The following is a 20,157-nucleotide window of genomic DNA, read 5'->3' on the forward strand; positions in this document are numbered from 1 at the left end:
TCTAACTTGTACGCTTAAGAACTCACAAATCAAGTTAGGTAAATATGAATCATATTCAAGGTATATGGATCATTTATTGCATTGGTTTGCCTACTGTAAGTGTTTCACCTTTGATATATTATCTCGTAACTAATGGTGAATGATGAACCCGTAATCTATTTGATTATCATGTCTTGAGATTTCTACCCAAAAATTGTAACCTAAGTTTAAATATCAACATTATGATTAAATAGATAACTATCTAGCACATATCCTTCTTAACTTGTTATGTGGCTATTCCCATGGATCATGTTCTTGCTCTTGCATAGGAGGCAAACATGCAGGGTGAACCTATAAAAATCATACGAAGCATTGATAACCACATTGAGTCATTACATTTTTACTAACTATTAGCGATGAGGTAACACCTTGAGACGAATATAATTATATCGACTTTTTTCAATTTATGGGTGCGTACAATCATGACTAGAGACATAAATATTCTCAAAAGCAGGTCATGTAACCTCTTGGCATGAATTCATCTTTATGGAGCAATGTCTCAACATGAATAAGAGATTTAAATTATTGTCTTCAAAAATATTGGGTATTTAATCTCAAATATATAAATAATTAATCATGATGATACTACGATTTCTACCAAATCACTTACCCAAACATAAGAGTGTGAAAACAAAAATAAGTATTTTGGTACTAATTGAACATGGCATCAAGCATATAATAATAATAATAAACTTTTTCAAGTCAATAGACGTACCTTTTTTGAAGAACCACACTATGAATTTTACGACATCACCAGATATTCCATATTTTACCAAACATAATATATACCCCATAAAACTTGTGCTTCCCTTACCATTTTTCATACTAGGTAAACCTTGGACGGGATATGCACTTTCAAAATAATCAAGTTGTGTTGGGGTGAAAATTGCTTTGTTCATTACGGGCGATTGAAGCACACTTTTCTATACTTATGGTTTGTTTATGTAGGTTTTGGCTCAGTTAGTTTTCTTGCTCGTATTCTTGTTTTTACCTTCTAATTATCATAAAACGGATCACTTTTAAAACCCTTGAGATTTATATCCATCTTTCCCATGATATTTCCAGCATCCATAATTATAGACTCTACCTTTTTTGGGAGATCCTTATTTTTGGAACTTAATGCTCCATTAATGTTGTTTGGTATCCAATTCTTAGTGGGTTTAGGAACAATTGAAATCTTCTTCCCATTATTATCTCTAAGATTTCTCAGGAGAAAATTGGATTGATGATTATTCTTTTGCAAGTTAGTCTTTTTTTCCAATTGAGAGCATCAAACCTTGTCTACTTTCTATAATCTTGTCAATTATGAAGGGACTTCATAGAGCATTTATAAGGAAAACTTGGTTTATCATAAAACCAATTTCTTTGCCTAAATTTTAGATGTTTATAACCCATATAATCAACGGGATCATCCTTATTATATGATCTAGGTCGGATCACTACTTATAATACCCGAACAATATTATCATGAACAATATTATATGATCTAGGTCGGATCACTACTGACATCCTTATTATATGTTAATTTGCAGGAGGCCTTTATTTACACAATAATACTAAACATAAGGAGTGTACTTACCTGGATGCGTATGTGCTGGCTTTGGAGCTCGATAACTTTGCTCTTTCCTTCGCTGACTGGCAATGGAGGTATTTAACTTTTGACATTAGTGAAAGCCTTCATTTTTCGGGGAAGAATCTTTGACCTTACAAATTTTACCACTTGACAAGTACTTCGGGCGTATATTCCTTCATATCCCAATCTTCGTGCATCACGATGATTTATACATGCTCTTATTATTGAGGTTAATTTGTCTGAGCTATTAACGAGCTTTAAGCTATCTCTTAAACTCATATTTTCTTCTTCCAACCTTTTAATATTTTCAAGAACATTAACTAAATCATTCTTAGATGATTCAAATTGAACCTTGAGATCTTCTTGTTCTGATTCAAAAAATAAGTCCATCTCATAGTTCTCCATGTTATCTAATTTTGCTTGAAGTATTTATTCTCGATCATGACCTTCTTAGATTTTTTATTTAAGATTTGTATTTGTTTAAGATAATCGCTTGCACCAACAAAATCAAGTTTCTTTTGTAAGTTTTCGTTATTATGACACATTTTATCATAATGAACTTTCTTACATACTAAGGAGCTTTCAGTTTCTCAAAGTTCTAATGACATTCCTAGAAGTTTATTTGAAACCGGATCTTCATGGAGCACTTCTTCGTTAGAGTAAGAGTTTGTGTATTGATCATCTGTCTGACACTCTTAATAATAATCATCGGGAGTTCCACTATATGCTAATTTCTTGTAATTTTTTCTAGGGCAGACAAATGATAAATGCCCAAATCCACGACAAATGAAGCATTGAACAATATTAATTCTATAGCTCAAAAATACAAATTCTCTGCCTGAAATAGAGTTACAGCCGGCATAGATAATAACAATGCCGATTCTTTTGTCTTAAATCGTTGTTTTTCGCTTCGGTTGTTTTGCTCGTAAATTTTTCATCCGAACTCGGAATGACCTCATTATTTCTCCATTCACTTTGTATTTTTGTTCTATTTAAAAGGATATTAGGATCTCATGGATTTGGATTAGTTGACCTTGGTGTTTGGCTCTTCTCATGTTTTTGAGCATTCTTTGCTCGATTTCGTCGCACTTCTTTCACTTCTCTTTGACTTGGAAACTTAAAAAGTTGGAGTATTTCACTTTTTAACTCCTTTATAACTATTTTATCTCTTCTTAGGGTGATTCACCTAATATAAACAAATAAAAGAAAACAAGAGTAATACAAGATAATATGAAAGAAGTGTCGCTAAAAAAAGTATGAAATTGTTAGAGCACTGCTCGGTCGAATTCGCAAGTTTTGTTATCTCAAGCTTGTGCTCAATATTAGATGGACAAAACTACATCTTGATTTCTCGTCTACTAAGTCAATCTCGGACTAGGTATAAAAGTTAATAGTTGAGTATCAAACATCACCTCGAAGACTGAAGATCGACGAAGATATTTGGAGAACTTCATCAATAAAGTATTTGAAGACTAAACCATTATATTTACTCACAATCTTTACTATTATATCTTTATGAGACTATCACTACAAGAAAATCTACCTATTGCTATACTATGTATTGTCACATCTTCAATATATATGTTGCAAAAGAAAAAAAATTAGTCGCAATAGTTCTCAAGTGCAGCTAAAAGCTATAATTTACTGTTACAAAATCAAGTTGTTGCCATAAAAATGCAGCAACAATATGAAAAGAGCGTGGCAAAAAAGTATAATCTCTTACTGCAGTAATAGAGAATGGGTGCAACAATAAACTTCTTGCTCCATAAGTTATCGCGACACTAGTATGGGATTAATCCATAACCATTGGGTGCTACAATAGGTTAAGTTTCTTGTACTGTATGTTGTATGACTTCTAGTAGATTTACTGCAAAGAAGAAATTTTGAGTCAAGCTTGTCTTGTTAAATATCTCGAAATATGATTCAAGCATTGGATGTTCATAGGTCTTTATCAATATTAGTTCAAAACAATTTATTTTTTAAGAATTAATTTTATGGATCATTTGAAAATTGCCCAAGCAATGATTTTATTATTTGGAAAGGTTTCAAACATCAAAGAGAAAATTTCAAAACTTCTGTAATTCCAACTCAGGGTAGGTTGGTGAACCATCTCAAAACCATAGATATATGAGTTTCTGAAATAGAAGAAGGTTGGCGATCCAGTTCGCAAACCACAAGTTCATAACGGGACAATTCACGAACCATGATGATCTGAAATTGGTGAAAAAGGCTAACAGTTGGCGAACCCAGTTCACGAACCGCTGACATCTGAGTTCACAAGCTGCTGAAGGGTTGGCGAACCCGGTTCACGAACCATAGCGCCCTGACTTGTGAACTTCTCGATGGTTCCCGAATCGATTCACAACTGTCCTAGTAAAACATTAAGAGATGCTCAAAGACTTATTTTATAAATGTGTTTAGCATTGATATGACTCTCATAAATACCTCTAAGACATCTATGATCATTAAAACACTCGTGGATGTGGATCATGATTAAAGTTTTAAGTGTTTAAATGAACAAGATATTGCTTACTAGTTCATAAAGCATATTTGCTAAGAATTATGATTATACACGGTTCATGTACCCGGACCACTTTACATATTCTTCTATGTAATTTCAAGACAAACTTCTCGTATGCTTATTTGAAACCCTAATTAAATTTTCATCTCAACAACGAAAGTGTTTGCTTGAATCTCAAGTTATCTTAGCTTGAATTCTAAGAATCCCCTTGTCTTGAACATCTATAACTAGAGACACTCTTTCGACTGGGAAATTCAATACGTGACACTTCCATGTCCTGGTTGATAGATAAAGTCCTCTATTGACCTAGGTTTCCTTTGAGAAAAATAATTAGGTCTACGAGTAAAAGATTTCACTTGGGGATTCGTGAAGCCAGGTCCGACTATCTTTACTTTGATAGTTCGTGTATCCTGATTTTACTTTTATGTTATCGAGGTTTTTGAAATCTCTTTCAGGCAATATGGATAGAAATCACAAAGTTCTATTCGTCTCAGACTTTGCGATTCCTCGAGATAGATATCTAAAAACTATTCTTAATTGATTAGTTCATGATTGTTCGTGAGAGGTGGTTAAGAACCCAGTCTTCTCAGCTAATTAAGTGTAAGTGTCCCGGATTTGTGAGGTTTGCTAAATTTGTCTAGTTTAAACAGATTTCCAACCTGCGATTTTTGATCTAAAGGGATATCAAATAAGCTTATCTGTTAGAGGCAGATTGGTATGGAAAATCTTCACTCAGGATATAAGGACGTCATCTAAGGAAATCAATTGCGTACATCCTTGTGAGGTTCAAGAGACGTAAGGAGCGCGATTGTAAATGAATCGCTTAAAGGGTGGACTCAGTCTCAACTATATTCTAGTACGAAGTCTGATAATAGGCTAGTGTCTGTAGCGGCTTAATACAATTTGGTATTCAAATCTGTACGAGGTCCTAATATTTTTATGCTATTGCGGTTTCCTCGTTAACAAAACTTTGGTGCCTTGTATTTTTCTTTTCCCGCATTATATTGTTTATCTTTATGATCTAGTATATACGTCCATATCAATTGTGGTATATTAAGAGACTCGTTCTTGTAGAATTCGTATCTTGAAAGACAGATGACAAGTTGCATACTTGGTAGAATTCCGATTGGATTCTTTGGATACCACTAGATTGATCTTGGGTATTGATTTTTGATATCGTCCAAGTACTCTTCTTAACAATCAGGTTTAGAGACTCCATTGTCTAGACTTTCTGATTGAGAAGAGATAGAGATATAAACTCTACATACATATTGTCAATGATCATTAAGTTGGTGTACTTGAAATTGTATTAGGTTTTGTCCATATAGGTTTCCGAATGAAAAAGTTGGTCGTGTACTTGGTTTCCTCTTCTTTTCTGAAATGCACACTTAAATCATGTAAATTATGCATTTATCAGTGAGATTCATGTCTTTATTTTGAATTTTTTTTTGAAAAAATTAAGAAATACTTTCCTTAACATAATGTAACAAAGGAAGAAGGATAATTCACTTGGTGAAGTGGAATTCTCTTTCAAGGAAGAAAAAGTGTGGTGGACTATGTATCAAAAATTCGAAAAAGGTAAATCAAGCTCTACTCACCAAATGGTCTTCGAGATCTGTTGAGGATAAACCACTCTGGAAATCAATTGGTATGGAGAAGTATGGGCCTAGTGAGGTTATTTGGGTTTCAAAATAAAAAAACTACTTGCATTTATGGAAAATATGTTTACGGAGCAATAATGAAGCATATTTCTAGTTTCTTAAAGTTTATTAAATTCAAAGTCAACAGTGGAACTCTTTGCAGATTCTAGGATGATAACTGGTTACATGATTTTCTTATTAAGACTTGTTATCCAAATCTCTATGCTCTTTCTAAAGCTAAGCATCTTTTTGTTGCTAAAACGGGTCAATTTATTGGTAATTCTGATTTGAAATTTTAATACCCCAACAAGATTGAATGTTGCCACAAAAATAGAGTTTGCTATCTTATCTGGGATAATTGTCCTTTAGTACTCAGATTTTGTCCAACATTAGGCTTTGGTCTAACATTTGTCCAACGTTAGGGCTTGGTACCTGGACTGGATGTTGACTTGAATTGACTCGGTTAGATACTAACTTCTACTTCTGTTAAGAAATTAAATAAAAACAAAAAAATGAAATAAAAAATGAAATGGTTATATACGTTTACTATTTTACCCCTTCACTCTCCTAGCACTTTAAGCCATCCAACGACTTTAATGGACTCAATTACTCTACGATCTAGATCTAATACATTACCCTAACCCAAACTGTTTCTCTTCTTCACTCTTATTTTCCGCGCCTCTGTAAAATATTCTTTCCTCCCATTTTCATAATCTCCACCTCCATCGTCTTCTTCTTGCATAACAACATCATATCCCCCACCACTGTCACCTTCCCATCCCTAAACTATGATACCTTCACCAAATGATTACTCATGGAACTCCTTGATTAGACTTTATACTGTCAATGGGTTTCCTCAAAATTCATTATTTTTGTACTCTGTAATGCCAAAGAATGACCATAACCCAAGTAATTTCACATACCCATCTCTGTTTAAGGCTTGTTCCACATGTTCTTCAATCTAACTAGGAGAACAGATACATAGCCATCTTGTAAAGTTTGGATTCAGTATGATTTGTTTGCAAATAATTCTTTGATATGTACTGCAAGTGTCTCTGTATTGATTCTGCACAGGTGCTTGACGAAATGCCTGAAACAGATGAAGTTTCTTGGAATTATATCATTTCGGGTTATGTTAGTTTGGGGGAAATAGAAAACGCAAGGGTGTTTTTTGAACAAGCGCCTGTTAGAAGGAATGTTGTTTGTTGGACATCTTTGATTAATGAGTATGGAAAAAAAGGTAATTTGAATGAGATGTTTTCGTTGCTTTTGCAAATGCGAAGAAGAGGTTGGTGGAGGAAATTTATGGTGATAATAAGCTTAAACATGAGGATGAACATAGAGTTTGCATCAATTTTTGGTTCTAATCTAGTTATGAGAAAATGGTGAAATTAGGGTTCTTAAACAGAGAGGAGTAATGGGTTGCCGTTCATGGTGTAGAATTGTTTCAGGGAAAGAAACCAAGATTTAATTTAGGGTTTTGGGAAAGATTGAAATTGAATGAGTTACAGTAGTAGGATTCAGTTAAATAAGTAATTTAATGGAGATTGAAGAGATGATTAAGAGCACGAGGAGGATATCAAACATTGGGTTTGTAGAAATTTCAAATTCTAACCCAGTGATGAGTTTGTGCTCGAATTTCAGAAGAAGAAAGATGAACTGAGATGGTGATTTAGGGTTCTTTCTGTAAGATGTAGGAGATGAAGCTTGGAGTTAAAATGTGGTTTGAATCGATGGTACAATTGAAGGCAGTGGTGGAATTTTCTAGTATGGGTTTTGTCTAAGATTAATGTTGGTTGTGATTACAACAACAACGACAATAGTTTAAGGGGTTTATTTGTGGTCTGGTATTGATGTTATTTGTGGTCTGATATTGATGTTCTTCTGATCTATGGCTTTTTCAAGTTTTGTTTCCTGTTATTATCAAATTTAAAAACTTCCATGGGGTTCCGGAAGAATAGAAGAAGATAAAACGGATAAGGAATGAAGTTGAGATAATACCGTTGATTAAAGATGGTGTTCTTGCGGCCAATAGTTGTATGTTCCTGTGGCCGGTAGTTGGGTGGGGAAGAAACAGATGAACAGAGTAGGGGTAGACTTGTAAATTCATAATTTTATGCTATTTTTAATTTATTAAATTAACTAAAATGTGGTTGTAAACATCCAATGTAGGTCAACATCCAGTCCAGTACCAAACACTAACATTGGATAAATGTTAGACCAAAACCTAGTGTTGGTCAAAACCTGAATACTAAACACTAATTATCCCATCTTATCTTCTGACTTGAATTACTTTAGCTTCAAAATGGACACTCTTGATGATCTGCATTGATTAATTACTAAAGACAAGCAATTTTCTGTTAGTTCTACTTACCAGTCTATGACAGATTATTTTTAGATGAAGATTCACCTCTAGCTGGTACCATTTTTTCTCTTACCTGGAAGATAAAACGCCCTCCTAAAATTGGTTTCTTTCTTTGGTTACTTTTATAATAAATTTTCTAGTAGAGACTTATAAAGAAGAAAAAGAAGAAGATGAATGAAATGCCATAAAACTGCTTATTCTGCAATCAAGTAGAGACTAGTTCTCATCTTTTACTTTATTGCACCTTTGCCAGGAAAATCTGGGAGGATTTTATGTGTTAGTTAAGCTAGTTTTATCTATGCCAATAGATGTTGATTCTTTGTTACATGCTTGGAGTTCATTACACCACAATAAAGCCAACAATACTTCAATTTGGAATTTGATTATGCTACCATTATGCGGAGTATATGGAAAGAAAGAAACGGAAGAATTTTATCTAATACAAGGGGTAAGGTGAGGGTTGTGATCAATAAAGCAATTTATTGTTTGTTCACTTGGGCTTTGGATATCAAAGTTTTTGAAGATGATAACTCTTTTGAAGTGGTGAAAAATCAGTATAACATTTACTTTGATCCTCACTGAGTCGATAGTCTGTTACCGATTTTTTGTCTTTTTTCTTTTTGGGCTTTGCTTTTCGTTGTTCAGGATGGTGTAATCCCGGTGTATCCTCGCTTTTTTGATCAATGATAATCTTCTTTTTACCGATAGGAAATTTTTATAATAACATAATTCGGTTTAAAAAAATGGGATACCAGTTGACTTGCAGTTCTTTCTCGATCCGTACTTCATTTTGGTGTGATGAGACTTATACTCGACAGAAATTCACTCATTCTATTTAACACTATTCAAATTCTACAAAACAACAACCTGATGTCTATTACATGATAATTCTTTGACATGATCGTACCAAATTCGCCTACCAAATTGTACGTTGCCTACATATGTGTACTGCGACATGACATGTATACTAATGTTAACCTCCCCTTAAATAAAAGCAAAGGTAGGAGAAAAAAATCAAAAATCAATGACCTGGGTCGTGCTTCCCTATTTTGGTTAATTCAGTTCAGTTATAAACTAGTATTGTTTTATAAATTCAAATCTCCCCCCCTTTTAATGGCAGCAACAGAATCTTAAAACTCTATTTTATAGCCGTCAGATTTACCTATTTTAAAATTAAGCCGTTAGATTGGAAGAAATTCGGAAAAGGATTTCCGTCTGAACAATTCACGAGAGCCATCAGATATAATTCGTATTTATAACTCATCCGTTAGATTGAATATGTTTTTCCGTCTAAACTATCCATCACACCCGTTGGATCGTCTGTATTGAAGTGATGGAAACCGTTGATGGAATAAGGACTTCTCATAAACTATTAACTCTTCTCTTTTCTCCCTATTCGATCGTTCTTCTTTTCTCCTTCTCCCTCTCAATACCTTTCTCCAATCAGATAAATCCAAACAACTGAATCTTCGACTAGGTTCGAACAATAATGACAGAGATCAAGAATTCAATCGATTGTTTTTCTCTTATTTGATTAGGTAACTTCCTAAATTTAGAATCGTTTTATGTTGTGATATGGAATTCTAGGGTTCTATAAATTTTAGGGGTTTTGTTTGATTTGTGTTTATGAAATGGTTTTGAAGTGTTTGTTACGCATTTTAAAATTTAAGACTTGACTTTGGATCTGATTTAAAATTTGCTTCAAATCCATTATGCTGTAAAAAATCTTGAGTTCACACATAATCCTACCTATGAATGTCAAGTTGAACTTGATTTTGATTTTGCTTAAACATCCATACAAACTATTCTATATAATAACATGGCAAGTTAAGTACAATTCTTTCAAAAAAAAAATCATCAATCCATTATGTTCAAATTTTGGCTTATAAAATGAGTTAATTTGGAAGGTAATTTGAGATAATTTTACTTCAATTTGGGGGGTTTGGAATTTAGCAAAATAGGGTGCGAATTTTTATAGTTAGAGTCTCTTCAATTCAGTTCGATTATTTCGGGATCATTCTTCTTTCAGATTGAATTGTCATAGAAAGTCATAGTCAACTTTACTGTTTCTTAATCGTTCTCTCAAATTGAGCTGAAAATCTTATGGTGAGGTTGTACAAGATCTTGATATCCAGTTAGTTGGCGATAAAAATATATGCAAAAGGAAAGATTGGTTAAGCTTGACGAATTAAGCACAGTTTGTACTTTGTAAGAAGTCAAGTTTCAGAGTGCATGAAGTGATTAATGCTTGGTCTCGATTTTATCATACTACTCTTATAGTTTATATATTTTGATCACATGTCCCAGATACGGTTTTCTGTTAGGCGGGGAAGCAAAATCCAGGACCTTTTAATTTAGCGAGATAAATTTTTATATGGCCAATATCTAGGGACACAGTTCAGCAAATTGTAAGCAGGCAAGCACCAGTACTGTTCTCTCTGTGTCTATGGTTAATTTTCCTAGAACAGATATGAATTAATGGTCAATTAAATGCCTGCCCACTTAAAATTCTTCTCATAAAAGGGATTAGTCATAAAGTGAAAAGTTGATAGATATAGATGCCTTTCAGTTTCAGTTTACGATATCTTTGCCACAATTTTCAACTTCAGTTTACGTTGTTTTTAAATATTCGTTCATATGGTTTTTAAATTTGGTACTTAGTTGTACTGTGTATGGTCTTTTGAATTTGTATGTTTTTTGTAGGGTTAATGGGCAAGGAATGGGTTCCTAGGATGTTTGTGAGATGCTAGGGCCTGGTAATTTATCAAAGAAGAAGTTTTATGCTGAAGGCTGTCACTCATCAGATGCGTTGATGCAGCTGGGATTCAGCTTGAACGAGTACCATAAATGTTGTTTATACGTATGTCTTAACTTATGTGGCAGTATTGCTGAATTATTAACTTCTGAATGAGAAAAAATAAAATAAATTGTTCTACAGATGTTATGATGCATTATCATAGTTCTACAATAATAAAAGATAAGTGTGAAAAAATTAGCGTCGTCGACGTGCAACGCAGATGCTCTCTTTGTCTCTTTAATTAAACCAGATCCCATTAATCACCACTCACTGTTTACTATCATTAGTCAAATTGGAAGCTAATCCCATCACCTAGTGGACTCAAATCCACCACAAACTTCCTACTCTTAAGTAGTCCTAAACATTCCATGAATCAGTATCTCAAAATCCAGAAATAACTTAAAACTGTTTCTAAAATACTCAAAATAACAAAAACTCAAAAGTCTCGTTAAGTGTGCCGTTATGCCATATAAGCATATTTTGATCATACATGGAGTCCATTCCAAGGTACACCAACCCAATAAGGTCTTTTTCACCTTGATCTATAATGTCTAGGGGGTGCCTAAATGCAATTTAGATATACATTTCTTTGTCTAGGTGGTTTGGTTTACATGGTAAATTTAATGGTCGTGCGTAGCTAATGAAATTCATTCACAAACTAATTCTTTCTACTTATGTATCATACTCTTTCATAAAACTCACCAAATTTCGACATGCAGCTAAACTATTTATTACTTTATGCAACGAGGGAAGCAGGATTTAAAGTCTAGGTGAGCTAAAATAGCACGATGGGCTAAACGGTAGATTCTTAGGGGGCTATTATTATTTTTTCCAAAAAATACACATGAAAAAATGACTTTTGAGTGAGTTTTTGAGATTTGGGGGTGGCCGGAGCACCCTAAGCCACCCCCAATACTGTTCTTCATGCGATTAAAGATGTCAAATTTCATTTTAGTGGAAGTATAGCACCCAACGCGTTACATGCTAGGCTAAATATAGTTTCTAACTAGCTTGCGGTTGTGCCCTATTAAAAAAAATTAATATTCGTTAAGGATAGATCAATCCGCGATAGTTGAGATGATACAAGGGCTTTAACATATTTAGGTGGTACGAATTGCTAGGCTTTGAATCGAAGACAAGATGGAATGCATGCATGATGCGAAGGCCATTTTAGAACAAAAAATGGCTGAACCCTGAATTGTCTATATTTATAAGTTCACTGTATGTTACTACTGATTTTCTTAACAGTTAGTTAATTTTAGATGACTACCAAAGTAAGTGTATACAAATTTTGACCAGACGGTGAGGGTAATAATAATACATGCAGTGCACCCCCACAAAATACTCTCACTCTCTAAATCTCGATTTCTCTCTCCATATTATATCCGTTCATGATTTTGTATTCAGAAAAATTCTCCACTAATTCCTCTTCTCCTAATCTTTGTAACCTATCCTTCTGCAACTCATTTTGCACATTCTCTTCACCAGTATTCTAACTGAAAACTAGGGTATTCTCTCTCTCTCCACTATACTAATTTAGTCACACCTCTTTTACACCATATAAATGAGCACTGCCCATCATCATCGTCTACTACATTAAGAACATCCATTTCTTGCTTAATTTACTATCTCAGATTAACTCTTTAACCTTCTCATTTGATATCATCTGTACAGGTTTTCTGAAATCAGTTGAGAATAACTAAGTTTGTTTTTTATTTGTGTAGTTTGTCCCATTAATGGCTGTGGTTGTGGATCAACAGCCTAAATTTAAACATTTTTGTAGGATTTGCAAGAAAGGGTTCGGTTGTGGAAGAGCATTAGGTGGTCATATGAGAGCTCATGGAATCGGAGATGAGAATATTATCTTAGACGACGAAGATACATCAAACGACACAGACGATAACGAGGATCAGCATCACCCACCAAGTAATAAGCGTATGTATGCCTTGCGAACTAATCCAAATCGGTTCAAGAATTGTCGAATTTGTGAGAATTGTGGAATGGAGTTCTCGTCGTGGAAAGCTTTTCTTGAGCACGGAAAATGCAGTTCATCGAGAGGGTATGGTGATGAGCTTAATAATCATGTCATAACACCTCAAGTATCAGATGAAGAAGACGGGGTGGCACGTACATGGTCCAAAGGAATCCGGTCGAAACGAGCAAAAGTAGGATTTAATTCGAATAATATGATGAATTGCCCATCAACAGAAGAAGAAGACCTTGCAAACTGTTTAGTTTTACTATCAAGTGCACAGGTTGATCATCCCATCTTCATAGCCGAAACGGAAGAATCTTGTGCTTCGGCTAGTAAAGAAGAGAACAAAAGGCGTAAACCAAATGGTTTTTACATGTCATCAGGAACTGATCATTATAATAGTCATCATCAACTACTACTACAAAGCAGCTATGACCATAATAACAGTAATAAAGCCAAGGGACTATCATCTAAAGGGTTGTTTGAATGTAAAGCGTGTAAGAAAGTGTTCAATTCTCATCAAGCGTTAGGAGGGCATAGAGCAAGTCACAAGAAAGTTAAAGGCTGTTTTGCTGCTAAAAATGAAATGCATCAACAACAGCAGCAATATCAAAACGATGATCAAAGTATCTTAATGGACGAAGACGTAATCACAAACGATGAGTATCTTGTCTCGCCTAAATCAACTATGAATATCAATCAATCATTTGAGCGTGAAAGTTATGGTGGTAGCCCATCTCCGATGACATCGAAGAGGAAATCCAAAGTGCATGAGTGTTCCATATGTCATCGAGTTTTCTCGTCTGGACAAGCTTTAGGTGGACATAAAAGATGTCACTGGGTTACTTCCAACTCCCCGGATAACACATCTATTTCAATTTCCTTTCATCACCAACAACAACTAAAAGATAGAAACCAAAATTTCCATGATTTTCATAAACGGTCATCATCGTCTTCTCAATTCTATAACACTAAGCAGATTGTGTCCGAAGATTTGCAGTTATCAGTACTTGATCTTAATCTACCTGCGCCACCATCCGTGGGTAAGGGTGAGAACAACAAGTTAGGATTTGAAGTTCCATGGATAGGTCTGTCTACTAATAACAATGCCAACGAAAACAACGCAGATGGACAAATTCCAGAAATGAGAAAGACTGATGATGAAAATGACGAGGAACAAAATCAAAATAATAATGTGAAGTTGGCAAAGTTAAGTGATCTAAAGGATATGAAGATGGGAGACAATGGTTCTTCGTCACCGTGGTTGCAGGTAGGAATCGGTTCATCAACTACTGATAATAATGTGTAGGAGTTAATCAAGCTAGCATTTCGGTTTATTTAAACTGAAGTTCGACTATTAGAATCTAAAGAGTACATAATTATTGTAAGTACTTAGTTAACCTACAGCACTACGTACCTTGATTGATCCTTTGTACTATTTTATCTTGAATCCATTTTGTATGTACAATTTTTATTTATTTTGTAAAACTTGAAATTTTAATCCATTAATTTGTATATGGACACGAACATCTAAAATGTGCCCATGCCCATCTAAACCCTGAGGTGGCAGGGTCTATCACCTAAGTACAGGCAGTGCCTTCCGCTTCTAGTAGTATACTAGTAATGATGAAATCTCTTGGAAGAAGTTCTGGAAGATAAATGTTATCCCTCCAATGATACATATGTTCTTATGGAGAATGCTAAATAATGGATTGGTTGTGTGCAGCTAGCGATGTAGGGAGATTTGTTAAAGACGTCAATTCGGACTGCAAACTTTGTAGAAACAGGAAACAATGAATTTCAGAGCTGATGAGACTCCCGATTTTTCATGTAAAGATCACGATGAAAAATGGTTGTCTGACAGCGGGGGTGTAGCTAAGCTGAAGTTGGGAGTTTGCCTTTTCTGAGCCATCTGGAAGTCCAGAAACAACATTATATTCAAGGGTGTCGACCTCAACATTCAGTCCATCATAAAAGAGGCGCTTTACTGGAACAATATGGATGTGCATCCTAAATAAATTGTGACTACTCCTACTGAGCAGGACTTGCTGGACTCTCAATGTACTCGATGGTCCCCGACTACTGAAAATAAAATCAAAGTAAATTTGATGGTGCCGCTGGGAAGAAAGGCTTTTGTGCAGCGGTAGCTACAGACAGTATGCTTAGATTTTAAGGTGGTCAGACTTAAGGAGTCAAGTTTCATCTCTCCTATTGAAGCTGAGGCATATGGTGCTTTATTAGGTATTGAGATGGCTATCACCAAAGGGTTCAGAGACATCATTCTGGAAGGTGATTATTTAACTGTCATCAATGTTTTGAAGGTTAATCATTCAAGTTTTCCTTGGGCGTATTAAGGATTCCACAATAGAATTAGGGAAAAGATTGGTATGCTCAATTCTGTCGAGTTTAGCTTTGTCAACAAGGAAGCCAAAGTCATGGCTCATTCCTAGACAGCTTATGCTATTTCTACTCGCTCTAATGTAGTGTTTTTTCCTCCCCTCTTACAGGTGAGCTCTCTTCTCTTGCTTATTTTTTTCTTTCAAGAAAAACAATTCGTTTAGTTTAAATGGGCTTATCAGTGACATGTGACTCTAAAACTGGATCCACCAGAATAACATTGCATTGTTGCTTACCCTTTTTTTCTAAAGCATATAGTCATTTAGTCCAAACCAAACATAACATAGCAACAATAAGTGGATAGGATACTCAAGTTAAGCACGTTATTTCTCTGAATTAAGTACACAAAACGTGAGACTGCCGTGAGTTGTCATATGTGAGTCCAGTAAAACTTTTCAGTTATTCAAAATTTCAATTTACCCCATTTGTGTTACCATTTCTGACCTTGGCTTTGTCTCGAGGCTTGAGCTTTGCCATTTTAAGCTATCATCCAGAATGAGGCTAGGAAAGCTGTTTTGAATGCAGAGTCTGACAATCCAAGGACACAGAAAAGTTGTAACTTATGAATTAAGAAACGAATATGGGTTTTAGGTTTTCAAAATTTCCAGGAATTTTACTGTAAAAAAAGTGTCTTTTAAGTGTACGAATTCTGAACTTTAGACTCTAGCCACAAATACAACAAAATAAGGAAAACAACACTGTATTTTCCAATACACCTAGCTCTCTCTGCCTGAAGCTCATAAACACTGTATTTTAATGGAAGCTATCTCTGAATATTCCATCAACTAGGAATATTGATGATAAATCATAACAATGAAAAGAAATTTAAAGAGACAAAATAACATAAACAACTGTTTGTGATTAAGATTGATGAATAACTAGTACATGATGATTCATTGACAATCCACTACTTGAAACATCAATCTGATCACCACAACCCACAAAAGTCTTAATAACATAAACCCTAAAACACTGAAGATAAACTAACTAGAAGGGAAATTTTATGCTAAAACAACAGAAATAAAAACCAACAACCACCGCCTTCTTCATCTAGAACACTGCTGACCAGATCGACTATTATTCAACCTTAACAAGGATGACATCCTTCTCCTCAACCTCCTTAGGAATAGAGATCTTAAGAAGTCCATTTTTCATCTCAGCTTTCAATTCCTGTAAGTTAAGGAAATCAAGATCCAGGTTGAAAGTAATAAAAGTGTTCATATCATATTCATTAACATCTGGACCAACAACAAGAACATCATCTTCTTCTTTACCCAGAAGAGTAGTGATAACAAGAGAGGTACCCTCAACAGTGACTTTGATATCATCCTTCCCAAACCCAGGCAAGTTGATCTTCAATTGAATACCTTCTTTCAGCTCTTTCGCACTCCATCTCTTCATCATCACATCTTTTTCTTCTTTGTCATACAGCTTCACCTCCTCCATATCAGAATCAAACACATCTGCACAAAAAAATCATAAAAAAACATCACAAGTTAGAAAGGAAAACAAATCAGAAATAGAAACTTGGATTTAAAGGTTGAAAATACATAAAAACTCAGAGAAAAACACCACAAGTTAGAAGGAAACACATCAGAAAACAAAAACTTGGATTTAAAGGCTGAAGATACATATGCATCTTATATATACCCGAACTAAGAAGATCAGTAGTGAAACTGGGACGAAGAACATCAGTAGTGTGAGACCCTTTCTTGTTTTTCATCATGTTAAGTGGGAAAGAATATATGGGGACAAAAGAAGCTGCAGAACGTTTGGGGTTAGGGTTCTTAAGAAGACCGAGCTTGTTTTTCAAAGTGTTTGAGGAGACAACAGTAGGAGCAGGTTTCTTTGACATATCCATGAAGATGGAAGCCATTGATGTATGGTAGATCTTAACTCTTAAGGAAACCCTAGAATACTCTTCAAATGTTGTGAGGAGATAAGACAGTATTGTGGTGGTATTTATAGAGAAATGGAATCCATGTTGCTTGACGACTGAGTGTATAAAATGCTGTATGGATTAGTAATTAGTAATTTAGCAATACTGTAAACTTAAGTAAATAATTAGTGGTAGTAAGAGTAAATTTGTTTGTGTATGTAATAGCATTACAGAAGAACCCTGATTTTGGGAATACTGAAATCTTTCTAGGCATACTGAATAAAGACAAAAAAGGTTGTGAAATAACAAAATCAGATATCCCCTTAACCCAATTTTTTTAATGACAAATCTACCCTTTACGTATTAGTGTTAGTAATCTGGATTAGTGAATAAATATTTTATTAAGTGATTAAGATAATTTTCAGAATTATAAAGGTTGTTTAGATGAAAAATTTTGGGGAAAAAAAATCAAAGTTTTGGTTAAGAAGGAGAGAAAGAGAAGGAGAAAGTGAGAACATTTTAATTCTTGATTCAATGGAGGATGAGGAGGGTCATAATTCGTATAAAAAACCTAGGAAAATACATATCAACTACAACAATGATTCCAAAATGGCTGATTTCTTAGATTATGAGAATAATTTTACACAAACTCAAACTCAAGCTCAAACACAAACACAAACTCAAGATGATGATTTTTATGAGCCAAATCCAGATGATGAGTACATATATGAGGAACCCAATGCTTCTAATACACAGGTATACTTCTATCTTATGCTCAATCTCACTTCTATAGCTCGAAATTATCAAAAGTTTGGATTTTTGCTTCATGGTTCGGCGAACCAGGTTGAGGTTCGTCTCACATCTATGAGCCGAATCAACCAAATGATGAACGGTTCGGCTCACTGAATCTGTTTACAGCATGCGCCAAACCTATAATTTTCAATTCCAACCCTTTTGCTAGACACTAGTTCGGCTTATATGAAAGTTTCATAGTAAGCCGAACAACATCCTGAATAGCCCGGAATAAAAATAATTACTGGTTCGGCTTATATATTCAAAATCGTATGAGCCGAACATGAATTTGTTAATTTTTGGGTTAAAATATTGTTATTGGTTCGGCATATATTGAGAATATCGTATAAGCCGAAACCTCTAAATATTCAAGGTTCGGCACATAATATGATTATCGTATGAGCCGAACATAAATTTGTTAATTTTGGGGTTAAAATATTGTTCGTGGTTCGGCATATATTGAGAATATCGTATAAGCCGAAACCTGTAAATGTTCATGGTTCGGCACATAATATAATTATCGAATGAGCCGAACATTGCTATTATATTCCTTTTCTAGTATTTAACCTTGTGATATTCTTTGTAGATCGTGCTTGGCGGACCTGTACCCATGGAAAATCAACCTGATCCAGTAGACATACTTCACGAGGATACCAAGGATCACTTCCAAAATTATTTGGTATGTAAGAACTTTTTGTTTACCTTAATGTTTTCGGAATATTCCAAAGCTTTTCTTACAAATTATTTGTTTTGGAATGAACGTAGAGATGGAAAACTAAACCCGAAGTTCTTGATTGGGTTGAGGAACTCGCGATGAAGGTAAATTGTGCACTAGTTAAAGGACAACAAAGCCGAGGGGATCGGTTTAAAATGATTTGTGAGCGTAGTGGAACCTGTGCTATCAAGGTTAAAAAGGGTACCGTATATGTTGGGAAGACCGGGAGAAAGAATATGACGAAGACGAAGAAAACAAATTTCCCTTTCAAGATCGTTTTAACCTCAAGAATAATTCCTTGAACAAAGAAGATCAATATTGGATAATGAATAAAGATATGGATTGTCGTCATAACCACCCACGTCCCAAAGACCTTCATGGACATGCGAAAGTAGCGCGACTCAAACCCGACGAGATGCTAGAAGTGGATAAAATGACACGAGCATGTTTTCCACCATCTAGGATTCTTATCAAATTGAAGGCGGACAACAAGAATAACAAGCCGACTATGCAAACTATCTACAATGCAAGGAAAAAGATTAGAAGACTCAATTTTCAAGGTAGGATGGTGATGCAACAAGTAATGTGGTTAGGGGTGAAGCATAGAGCCAATTGGATGACTTCGGTCAAGTGACACATTTTTCCTTTCCCACTCGGAATGCGTCCAATTGGCTCTATGCTTCCCACAAGTTATTATATTTGATTGCACGTACAAGACTAATAAATATGAGATGTCGTTGATGAACATTGTGGGGCATACTTCAACAAAGGCACCGTTCACCGTGGCTTTTTGTTTCTTGAAAAACGAGAAGAAAGAGAGTTATGTTTGGGGGTTAGAACAATTAAAGTTAATCTTCCGGGAGGGTGCTCTTCCTAAAGTGTTCGTTTCCGATCAAGATTCATCGTTGATGTATGCTATTAAGAAGGTATTTCCGGATACATTCAATTTTCTTTGTACGTTTCAAATATGGTGCAACGTGAGGAAAAATTGTCAATCGAAAATTCAACCACTTAAGTTGAAAGAATTAGAGAATATTGCTAAACTACCGTTGGAGACACGAGTAAAGAAAAAGAAAGAATTCTTGAAAGCATATGAACATAATGAGATGTTGTGGGCTTCTTTCCAAGGCGAATGGGAAGCTTTGGTATGGTCAATCACCGAGGATGTCTATGAAGAAAATTTTAAAATGCTTATTGAGCATTGGAAGACCGACTACCCCGATGTCATTACTTACTTGGTCAAAGATGTGTTGGAACCTAATAAAGAAAGGTTCGTGGGTTGTTTCACAAATCGGCACAAACACTTCGACAACCAAGCCACAAGTATGGTAGAGTCGGCTCATTATCGGTTGAAGAAGAACCTTTTTGGATGTGTTGACACTTTTGTCACGGTTTTTGATGCAATTGATGAATATTTCAAAAGTGATGTTGTGAGAATTAAAGCCGCGTTCGTGCATAACCTTA

The 20,157-nt window shown here is 34.9% G+C and overlaps 2 protein-coding genes and 1 long non-coding RNA gene across 3 annotated transcripts; 2 read left to right on the forward strand and 1 right to left on the reverse strand.

Annotated features, from left to right (window-relative positions):
* The first annotated feature begins 9,535 nt into the window (after window positions 1-9,535).
* LOC113293218 lies at window positions 9,536-11,077 on the forward strand. Its single transcript, XR_003332140.1, has 2 exons — window positions 9,536-9,676; window positions 10,842-11,077. It is a non-coding gene; the product is annotated as an uncharacterized LOC113293218 (long non-coding RNA).
* Window positions 11,078-12,549: 1,472 nt separating this feature from the next.
* Window positions 12,550-14,415, forward strand: LOC113292640 (zinc finger protein ZAT9-like). The gene has a single exon (XM_026541525.1). It carries the CDS (start codon window positions 12,672-12,674, stop codon window positions 14,217-14,219), a length of 1,548 nt encoding a protein of 515 aa, XP_026397310.1. The 5' UTR covers window positions 12,550-12,671; the 3' UTR covers window positions 14,220-14,415.
* A 1,969-nt stretch (window positions 14,416-16,384) lies between these two features.
* On the reverse strand, window positions 16,385-17,183 carry LOC113294617 (heat shock 22 kDa protein, mitochondrial-like). Its single transcript, XM_026543002.1, has 2 exons — window positions 16,958-17,183; window positions 16,385-16,770 (listed from the first exon to the last, which is right to left on the reverse strand). The coding sequence occupies exons 1-2, from the start codon at window positions 17,181-17,183 to the stop codon at window positions 16,385-16,387; spliced, it is 612 nt and encodes a 203-aa protein (XP_026398787.1).
* Window positions 17,184-20,157: the final 2,974 nt, after the last annotated feature.

This window comes from Papaver somniferum, chromosome 7 (assembly GCF_003573695.1).
Source record: "Papaver somniferum cultivar HN1 chromosome 7, ASM357369v1, whole genome shotgun sequence".
In the NCBI taxonomy this organism is placed as follows: domain Eukaryota; kingdom Viridiplantae; phylum Streptophyta; class Magnoliopsida; order Ranunculales; family Papaveraceae; genus Papaver; species Papaver somniferum.

Coding starts and splice junctions, on each gene's coding strand:
- LOC113292640 (XM_026541525.1), top strand. CDS start 12,672: ATGGCTGTGGTTGTGGATCAACAGCCTAAATTTAAACATTTTTGTAGG.
- LOC113294617 (XM_026543002.1), bottom strand. CDS start 17,183: ATGGCTTCCATCTTCATGGATATGTCAAAGAAACCTGCTCCTACTGTT. Junction 16,771..16,957: donor TACTGATCTTCTTAGTTCGG/GTATATATAAGA, acceptor TTTTTTGTGCAG/ATGTGTTTGATTCTGATATG.